Here is an 11,139-nt window from a genome sequence, read left to right on the forward strand (position 1 = left end):
AAACCGCGGCACTCATCCTCCTGTACCTCTCCGCAGCCTTCGACACGGTATGCCATCACACCCTCCGTACACGACTCCACAACGCTGGAATCCGCGATAAGGCGCTCAACTGGATCTCGTCCTTCCTCTCCGGCAGAACCAAGAGAATCCGCCTTCCACCATTCCTGTCAGAGGCCTCCAAGATCATCTGTGGCGTCCCCCAGGGATCATCCCTCAGCCCAATGCTCTTCAACGTTTACATGGCCCCTCTCTCCAACATAGCACGATCCCACCACATCAACATAGTGTCCTACGCAGACGACATCCAGCTGATCCTCTCCCTCACGAAAGACCCTACCACTGCAAAAAACAACCTCCACAACGGACTCCACGCCATATCCAGCTGGATGGAATTGAGACGCCTCAAGCTAAACACCAACAAAACTGAGATCCTCATCTTCGGCTCCGACCCCTCAGCATGGAACAACTCTTGGTGGCCCAGCTCCCTAGGTACCGCCCCCTCGCCCACCACCTACGCACGCAACATGGGCTTCATCTTAGACTCCACTCTCAGCATGACTCAGCAGGTCAACGCAATCACCTCCTCCTGCTACAACACTCTCCGCATGCTCCGCATAATCTTCAAGTGGATTCCTGTCGAGACCAGGAAATCTGTCACCCACGCCCTGGTCAGCAGCAGATTGGACTACGGCAACGCTCTATACGCAGGGACAACTGCCAAGCTGCAAACAAAACTGCAACGAATACAGAACGCATCCGCCCGCCTCATCTTTGATGTCCCATGCCACAACCACATCTCACCCCACCTCAGAGACCTGCACTGGCTACCCGTTTCGAAGAGGATCACCTTCAAGCTCCTGACCCACGCACACAAAGCTCTCCACAACACAGGTCCAGCTTACCTCAACGACAGACTCACCTTCCACACTCCCACCCGCCATCTCCGCTCCGGCAGCCTCGCACTCGCCACCATCCCCCGCATCCGCTGCACCACTGCCGGAAGAAGATCCTTTTCTCACCTTGCCGCCAAGACCTGGAACTCTCTACCGCTCCACCTACGCCAGACCCAGGACCTCCTGACCTTCAGGAAACACCTCAAGACGTGGCTCTTCGACCAGTAGCGTCCCCCTCCCCACCGCCTTGAGACCCAAACGGGTGAGTAGTACGCTTTAGAATGTTCTGATTGATTGATTGACCCCAACATTACCTACACATTAGTGTCTGGTTCTAAACCTCTTGTGGCAAAAGCTCACACGTCTCTGCTGTGTCAAAGCAGGACCTCTCACACTTCCTTAGCATTCCTCGAGGGAGGTGTTAGACCTAAAGTACACTAGGACTACAAGTCACAGAATGCACAGTGGGGTCCTCGGATATGGAGCCACATGGCCGCAGCTACCTACACACAACGCCCAGTGCTTGTAATATTCCTTTCTGTTGCACCCAGCTTCTCCCCGACCCCTCCAGCCTCTCCCTGTCCTGCTCCTGTGCCCCTTCTCTCCCACCCACTGCTTCAGTGTCCCTCATACACACGGGCACCCCAACCTGCTGGCTCTCAGCCAGTGGTGCATCCAGTGTCCACTTTTGGCACTCTGAACACAAGCACAATAACCTTGGTACACGGAGCAGTCCACACACAGGGTGAGTACCCCCTCTACAGCAGAGGTCTGCAGACTGTGGGTGCCCCCCTGGGGTCGGTGAATGTCCCGGGGGCATCAATGCCTCTGCAAGGAGTTGGACAAGAACGTGGCTTTGAAGCAAGACCTCGTTTCTTTGGGATTTCCACGCTCTCCTCATTCACATGAGGGCGGCCATGTGGATTAAACGTGTCCAACTGTGGCCCTGGGGGCCATGGGGGCTCAACTAGCGAGAGGGGTGGAGCCAAGGGTGTGGCTGAAAAGAACAAACTATTCTGAAACTATATTGCTTTATTTACCGACAGCAAACTGCATTTAAAATTAACACTCACCTACCTTAAATAAACATAAATGCAGATTAAACTAATCATTCAAAAGTGTACTCCGTCACAAGCTGAAGTGGGCTAGCTAATGCATCAGTGCAGATGTCAGCGCACGGCGGGCACAGTAGGGAATAGTGCTTGTGTATTTATAGCGCTACGAGATCCCAGCCTTAGACAAAAAGCACTGTGCATATACCAGTCAATATTTAAACTTCGGATTATGAAGGTGCACACACGAGGCGGTTTTACCGCTGGCGCCTACCCATGACCTCCTTCTCCCGGGCTGGACTGGGTCAAAACATAGGCCCGGGCAAGAAAATAAAAGTGGCCTCTATTAGAAAATGGCATAGCCCAGGAAGTGGCCCAGGTGTGCAGACTCGGGCAGTTTTGAACTTGTGAAGACAAGGTGTGTAAGTGATTTGCAAGGTGTGGAAGACTGCATGTGTTTGAGCTTGCTGCTGCCAATGTTTGTTTTAATAACAGGGAAATCAACAGTAAACCCCGGCCCAGCAGGCCATAAGATAGCCCCACAAGCATCCAGAACACCGGCCCACACCCTGACCCGTCAGTCCAGCCTTCGGGCACTCCCCGACTGCCTTACAGGCCAGCCGGGCCTGTCCTCCTCCATGGATTTCCACACTACCGCCCTCTAACAGAGCCCCTCATCCCTCCATCCCTCCTCGTCCACATAGACTTCATTTGTTTTACAGCACTACTCATACCAGTGCAGGGAGTCAGAGCACTTTACATCACACACAATATACAGAGACAATGAATCACGTGTATATCAGCCTGCAGGAAATGTTACACAAGACAATGAGGTCTACAAGATGTAGGAATCACATGTCATCCATACTAGCAGGGAATATACTTTGAGAGTGCTTGGTCTGAAGAAACACAAACCCAGGATTTAAGAGGTACCAGAGTGATTAGAGTTGGCTTTACTGATAAGAATGTATTTAACCCAAACAAGCAGTTTTTACCAATATTAGCATAATGAAAGACTACGGGGAAAACATCCCTTTCTAATCTGTAGCATGCAGTGTGCATGCAGCTCTTTGATGACAGTTCATAGGTCACTGTGCTATATGAGAATTGTAAGTTATGAACTGTAAGTAACAAAAGGCTCTCTGTCACAAATGCAATAAGCCACAGAGCTATCCACGACATATAGTTCTGCGATCATTTTAACCCTCTGCGCCACTATAAAGTTAGTCAAAATGTCCATCAGACAAAACTCAGTCTCTCTCAAGCAGCAAACATTATTCATCAGAGTTATCATGACATTTTAATTGTTGCCTGAAAACTGCTGGACACACAAGGAACTCTGCAGGAGGTGCTGTTAGACCCATAAATTATTTGTAAATGCAGCCCCCCGAGCTCAGCATCAGGCGCGGCTGCACTGGTCGCACACCCTAAAGATGGCCCTGCCCGCACACAGAAACAAAGAGGTCAATAGTTATGTGACTGAAACAAAAGGGACAGAGAGCCCATTTCAAGCCTGGAGGGTTGACAAGACATGGTTTGGAAGGGATGAAAAAGGCAGTTGCGGTGGAGCGCTACTCAGGGCCACAGCTATCATTAGTGCAGTAGGTGTGGTTGCATTGGGGCATGAGGCACTCACAAAACCCAAAATATGGGGAACACAGTTTTTTGGACAATTTCTGTTTCATGCATTTGCCCTTTTAGAAATCTCACATTTATTGTGGCAGGGGTGTGGAATTTATTAAAATATCTACTTGTCCACGGGACAGGTTGCTTCTCAAATCTACTTGTCCTGTAAAAAGATCTACTTGTCCCTTTGGTGCCATGTAATGTGGCGCCAAATTATGGCAGCAATCTCATAATGTAAGAGCTCTGATAATAGCCTCTCTGATTATGCCAGGGCTGCTACCATAGTAGGGCTTGAATACTTGCAGTTTCAATCCCTACTGTACCAATTTCCTTATTTTTCCACCTTTCTGCAGATCTGCATACTGGGGCTGGAGGAAGCAGTAAGCAATAGTTCCAGGGCTGGAATGCCTTTGAGTCTGCAAACCTACTAACCTGCATGTTTTAAAGATTTTCACCAGCTTCTCTCTAATATTTTCCCATGATAAGAAAGGTTGGACATTTACTCCTGACAATGGCAGAATTAGAACTTCTTCCAGGGTTGGGAAGAAAGTGGCTAAAGGGAAAATGAACTTGCAAATGCTCAATAGATTTTCACATGAGCAAATCTACACATGCGTATTTACCCATGCTAAAATACAGTTCAGAAATATTTTATAGGGGTACGACATATACCATGGGTGCACTTTTGTGACTTTAAGAATTTGGGGCCACATGTAGGTAGGTTCAGATTTGCGACCCGCAAATTGCGAGTCGCAAATCCGAATGTAGGATGGTGTCCCTGACACCATCTGTGATTCGCAAGGGCTTCGCAAATGCACACCTCATGAATAATCATGAGGTGGGTCGCAATTTGCGACCCCCTTGCGAATGGCGGCCTCACAGGGATGGTGGCCTGCTGGAGACAGCAGACCACCATGTCTGTGACTGCTTTTCAATAAAGCAGTTTTTTTTTTTTGTAATGCAGCCCGTTTTCCTTAAAGGAAAACGAGATGCATTACAAAAACGAAAAATGAAACGTTTTCGTTTCATTTTTTCAGAGCAGGCAGTGGTCCGCAGGACCACTGCCTGCTCTGAAAAAATGTTTACAGTGACATTCACAATGAGGAAGGGGTCCCAGGGGAACCCCTTCCCTTTTGTGAAAGTGTTAGCACCCATTTGAAATGGGTGCAAACTGCGATTGGTTTGCGCCCGTGTTCGCAAAACAATCCTACATTGCACTGCGAGTCGCAATTAGGAAGGGAACACCCCTTCCTAATTGTGAGTCGCAAACCCGTTTTGCGATTCGGTAACCAGGTTACCGAATCTCAAAACTGGGTTTGTGCATTGCAATGTGCTTTTTGCACGTCGCAAAGAGCGAAAGTCGCTGTTTGCGACATGCAAAAAGCTACCTACATGTGGGTCTTGGTCCCTAATTAGGTCTGGTGTTAACAAAGACATTTTGTTTTTATTAAACTTCTATTTCTCTCTCTTTCGGCTGGCTTTACTGTGAGAGATCGCATTCTTCCTCTTCCACAAGGAGCATATTGGCACACAAAGTAGTTTTGTTCAGTGTCAGGAACTACAGTGGCAATCAGTGACGTAACGAAACTGGAGGGTGCCCCTTTGCAAAGAACATGGAGGAGCCCCCTCTCCAGACTCACTCAGGGCAGGTGCTGTGCTGAAGGGGTCCCCTGGAGGGCGGCTGCGGGGCCTTTGTTATGCCACTGGTGGCAACGTGTGCTTTTAGAGTTCAAAAACGTTTTGGTTTTTTTTTGCCAGTGTTTGTTACAATGTTGAGGGCCTGGTAGCTCCCACAACAATAAAGTGTTACAAAAGCCATGTCAAAACAAGACACGCATTGATGAAACTAAAAGACTTATAAAAAATATGTCAGATCAGTTGGCTTTGTCAGTGTTTGTTTATTTTCATGCTTCCCATAATCGTGTTGAAAATGGTTACACTGATTTTCCATTAGAAATATTTTTGGGAAATACTAGCATGCATCAAAACATTTTACTAAATGACACTTCATTTGCATCTAATCTGAGAGCATTCTGGGAGCATTATACTTAGCCTCATAGCCTAAACTTTTCAAACATGTGTATACACGTTTTTTATTTTTTAGTACTGGAACCAACGTTAGTAGTGAAGTGTGACCTTAAAACATTTATTTACAGCACTCACCCTAATAATGAAGATTTTCAAATAATGAACCATAAATACAAGTTCAAACAGCATTATCTTTTGGAAACACATTACCTCAACTGCAGAGAGTTCCACTCTCTGTAAACAGGCAGCCAAAGGGTTTGTGCTGCAGAGGGTTGGGCCTACTTGTCCCAAGGACAAAGTAAACATAAAAACTTGTTGCCCTTGACCCCAAACAAGATGTCCCGGGCGTCGGGCGATAGGAATTTCACATCCCTGTGTGGAATATGAGCTACACAAAACATACCACTGAAATGATTTCATAAGCTCCACCCCTGTTCTCAGCTTTGCCCCTCCCCAATACTTGCCCCTCCCCTTTAGAGGTGGGGCCCTAATGTCAGAACATTTTGCTTTGGGTGGGCTCAGAACAAAAAGGTTTAAAGACCTCTGCCCTATAGCGCAACCACCTCACCGTCCTCCCCTCACGTGCACCAGCCCAAAATCCCTGTCTCGTAGACCTGTTGAGTACTTATCACATTTCACGTCTAGCGGCCAATACACCAATTTTATGCAACACATATTGCACTAGAAGCCAGGACCCTGGCCATTAACACATTTTGCATAGTACATTTATAGTTCATAGTTCTTTGCAAGCATAACTCTGTCACCATCTCATGTCAGTGTGAACACCCGTGAGGCATCGATGAAACACAAATTCACCAATGAATGGTTTACTTAAAAAAGCTATGGATGCCCAATACTAACTCACTTATAATTCACACTCATCAAGTTGATGTCACAAGTACATTCAGAATGAAGGTGTGACATGTTATGTCTTGGTACTACCAGTTTGAGTGACATAGAAAGTAACACATAAAAGTCAGACAAATTACATTTATATGTGATTGTCACGTAATGTGAGGCGGATGCCTCCATCTTGCTCACATAGTTGAGAACTCATGCAAACTGAAATCAGTTTTAAAGCAAATTGCAAGTTACTTTAGTCTGTATATTTAAAATGTGTACTTCTCACTGTCACTGAGTGAACAATGACCTGATTTGTTTTATTAACTGAACATTTTTTTCATATTAAGTGGGGACGATGGCTCTGGACTGCAGCCACATCTGTCTCTCAGCCACAGTGACAGGGCTTCTGAAAGCCAAAAACTGGATATTTTCAAATACAGAGGTAGTCTGCACTCATCGAGGGCCAAAGAATGACTAACCGCGGACAACACAGAAAAGAAAGATACTAAAGGGAATTAAATGCACCTTTTACACACAGTATCACCTATGTGAAATTGAATTTTGTAAGGGTGCCAGTTCTGCACCTGAGATCGTATAAGCCGGCCTCCCTTGTGCCCTGATGGGTCTCTCCGAAAACCAGTAGGTCTGGTAAATGTACTGGATATGCCAGGGCTCCTGGTGAGACACTGAACCTGCCCCAGCAAGCCTGGGGTGCCTGGCCCCCTCCCTAGTCTCAGCAGCAGCCTTCAGCATAATGACACCAGGCACAGCAGAAGATGGGGGTGAAAGGTACCCGTGGATTAAACTATTTTACTGCCTCGGGGCAAATGGCAGAGGGGGCTCCTGGCTCCTCTGCCCACAGCAGTGCTCTCACCTCTTTCACAACAGTGCAATGTCTCTCACAAGGCACAGGGTCAACATCTCCTCTCTCCTGGTCAATCACTCAGTATCTCCCTCAGCTGCACCTCAAGGGCCCCCCACTTCCATGGGCCCAAAGGAGGGACCCCACTTCCACTGGCCACACAGAAGGGTCCCCCCACTGCTACTGACCCGGCATCTCAAGGGCACCTCACTTCCACTGGCCCCAAAGGAGGGTCTCCCCCACTTCAACTGAGCCTGCATCTCAAGGGTTCCTCACCTCCACTGGCCCCACAAGAGAGCCCCCACTTCCAATGACCCAGCACTTCAAGGGCCCCACACTTCCACTGGCCCCACAGGAGAGCCCCTACTTCTACTGGCCCTGCATCTCAAGGACCCCTCACTTCCACTGGCCCCACAGGAGGGTCCCACACTTCCACTGCCATGGGCCCCACAGGAGGGTCCCCCCACTTCTATTGACCCTGCATCTCAAGGACCCCTCACTCCCACTGGCCCCAAAGGAGGGTCCCCCACTTCCACTGGCCCCACAGGAGAGTCCACCCACTTCTACTGACCCTGCATCTCAAGGACACCTCACTTCCACTGGCCCCACAGGAGGGTCCCCACTTCTTACCCTGCATCTCAAGGGCGCCTCACTTCCACTGGCCCCAAAGGAGGGTCCCCCACTTCCACTGGCCCCACAGGAGGGTCCCCCCACTTCTACTGACCCTGCATCTCAAGGACCCCTTACTCCCACTGGCCCCAAAGGAGGGTACCCCACTTCCACTGGCCCCACAGGAGAGTCCACCCACTTCTACTGACCCTGCATCTCAAGGACCCCTTACTCCCACTGGCCCCAAAGGAGGGTACCCCACTTCCACTGGCCCCACAGGAGGGTCCCCCCACTTCTACTGACCCTGCATCTCAAGGACCCCTTACTCCCACTGGCCCCACAGGAGGGTCCCCCCACTTCTACTGACCCTGCATCTCAAGGACCCCTTACTCCCACTGGCCCCAAAGGAGGGTACCCCACTTCCACTGGCCCCACAGGAGGGTCCACCCACTTCTACTGACCCTGCATCTCAAGGGCCCCTCACTTCCACTGGCTCCCCCACTTCACACCTTTTGTTTATCAGGTCACCCAAAGCCCCGCCCACGCCCAGCATGTGAGTGACAGAAACTATATTCCCGCCCACGCCAGGCATGTGAGTGGTAGAAGGCTTAGCTCCGCCCACTATAGAAGACCCTCCCCTGCCTAGCATGTGAGTGACAGACGGCTCAGCCCCGCCCACTACAGCACGGGGTGCAACGCTTGCGCGCCGCGTGACTCCGCCCACACGCCAAGCACAGCACGCGGACACCACCCGTAGACACGCCCACACACTACAGGCCACGCCCCCTCGCGCTAGCCACGCCCCCTACCTGGGCACGCAGCTGGGCGACGAGCGGTCGATCTCCCAGGTGGCGTAGAGGTTCATGGGCAGCGGGACCGGGGCGGAGGCGGCGGCGCCCCCCGGGCAGGGGTCCCCAGCTCCCGCCCCCGCCATGCCCGCGGGGACCATGGTTGCCAGCAGCCGACAGCTCGGGCGCAAGCTTCAGTATAGGCAGCGCCAGCAGGTGCCCGAGTCAGCGCGCCGCGGCCCCGCCCACTCCGGGGCCCACCAATCGGGAAGCCTCGTTCCGAGCGCACCCAGCCTATGGAGAGTTAAACCGCTGGCGCTCAGCGCCAATTATGGGAGGTCGAACCGCAGTAAAACCGTTATCTCTCTCTGATTGGTTTAATTAAGCCAGTCGGCACCCCCTCCTGTGAGGGCAGCCAATTGCTTGCGGGTTCGACGCCCCACGCCTGCAAGTGGCGACGGGGCGTGTCAGCTCAGCCGGCGGCCTGACAGCTGTCAAAAGGCTGAGCGCGCGCACAGTGCGGCACGTGCATCGTGTGCGAGGGGCGGGGCCAGCAGCTGTCAATAAGATGAGACGGGGAGTGGAGAGACCCCCGCAAACCGCACGCAGGCACCATCTTGGGAGGTCGCACGTCCAGGGCAGGGGCGCCTGACTCTAACATGGCGGTCACACTGGCTATTATGGGCTTCTGCAGAGAGCAGGGCGGTGCATGTACTGCCCCAGGGTAGGGGGCAGAGGGCAAAGCCTGCTGTGATAGGTCTCTTATTCATCACCACAGTATCATTATTATTTTTTTAAAGAAGAGGGGATAGTTATTTTTGGTTTTGACTGCCCATATAACCTATGCCAGCATTTTCAAACTGGGAAGTGGGAGATTTTGAAAAAGATATAATAGTGAAAATGCATTTTACCTATAGGCTTATATTGGAACTGTGAAAGCTGAATTAATTACTAATAAATTTTGATTTATTACTGGTTAAGAATTGACATGAATTAGACCAAGATAGAAAATAGTATGTACCTTGGAAAATGTGCCCACTTGAGTGGCCACTATAACGTATGAAAATTAATAATGAGTTTACATTTACAGTTAGTTTTTGTGCACCCATAGAATAAAATGTATTAATGGGTTATACTAATATATTCATGTTATGTATTTACTTAAATAATGTTGAGCTTTGATTAATAATGAGATTTGGGCCTGGTCGACAAAGCCTCATGTTAAGTTCCATGGCCTAATAAATGTTCATAAATGTCCTGTAAAAGCAAAGAATTAATATTGTTCATTGTTCACCCTGCGCTGACCAAGCAATTTGTAAATGTCTTAAACTTTCTCATGAAAACTGCTTTGTAAACTTGATGCATGAGACAAAGACGTTCCCAGGAGCGTACTGACTGCAGCTAGAATTGCAACTAAAAAGTTACCTGACGAATCTGACAATGGGAATGGGAGAAGAGGAGCCAATCATCGATGTGTGAAAGACTGTCTACTTATAGTTACTTATAGTTTAGATTTAGAATTCAGAGACTATTGGTCCTACTGTGAACGTGCAATTTCCTGACCAATGGCGGCGTGAGAAAATGCTTTATGAATTTTGATATATCCATACTACACTTTATAGGAGGGCTGCAGATACTTTTCCATTCTAGTCTTGTTAGAACCTATTCCCTGTCCTTTGTCTAACAGTTTGGTTGTTCTATCCCATTTTCTACCTCTTAGTAGTCCTGTTTGTGGAGCTAAGCAGTTCCTGATATTTTCTTCCTAACTTTAATTGATTAGTCTGCTAATGGTAGATGTGGATTCCTTAATTTAATGCTCCCCAAGTGGTTCAGTTAACTTAGAGCCCAACCGTGTCTGAGACAATCCTTTTCCCTGTCCTGTTGCTGAAGCTGACCAGACAGATGTCTGTAGGAAAGTACCATCTTTTTTGGCATGTTACCCCCATTTTTACATGTATGTCAGTATGTTTTTGCCTGTCTCACTGGGATCCTTCTAGCCAGGACCCCAGTGCTCATAGTTTGTGGCCTGAATGTGTATACCTGTGTAGTGCCTAACTGTGTCACTGAGGCTCTGCTAATCAGAACCTCAGTGCTCATGCTCTCTCTGCCTTTAAATTTGTCACTATAGGCTAGTGACCACTTTTACCAATTTCAATTGGCATACTGGAACACCCTTATAATTCCCTAGTATATGGTACCTAGATACCCAGGGTATTGGGGTTCCAGGAGATCCCTAGGAGCTGCAGCATTTCTTTTGCCACCCATAGGGTGCTCAGACAAACCTTTACACAGGACTTCCGTTGCAACCTGAGTGAAATAACGCACATGTTATTTCACAGCCATTTTCACCGCACTTAAGTAACTTATAAGTCACCTATACGTCTACCCTTCACTTGCTGAAGGTTATGTGCAAAGTTACTAAGTGTGAGGGCACCCTT

General features: G+C 49.0%; 1 protein-coding gene across 2 annotated transcripts in view; it reads right to left on the bottom strand.

Annotated features, from left to right (window-relative positions):
• Window positions 1-8,933, bottom strand: part of LOC138296905 (phosphofurin acidic cluster sorting protein 2-like) — a 617,149-nt gene extending 608,216 nt beyond the window's left edge. Inside the window, exon 1 of one of the 2 annotated variants that reach the window (XM_069236419.1) lies at window positions 8,723-8,933. In XM_069236419.1, the coding sequence (XP_069092520.1) occupies window positions 8,723-8,862 (140 nt within the window). In that variant the 5' untranslated portion in view covers window positions 8,863-8,933. The remainder of the gene's footprint in view (window positions 1-8,722) is intronic. The other variant, XM_069236418.1, reaches the window with a different exon arrangement.
• Between the last annotated feature and the right edge of the window lie 2,206 nt (window positions 8,934-11,139).

This window comes from Pleurodeles waltl, chromosome 5 (genome assembly GCF_031143425.1).
Source record: "Pleurodeles waltl isolate 20211129_DDA chromosome 5, aPleWal1.hap1.20221129, whole genome shotgun sequence".
Taxonomy (NCBI): domain Eukaryota; kingdom Metazoa; phylum Chordata; class Amphibia; order Caudata; family Salamandridae; genus Pleurodeles; species Pleurodeles waltl.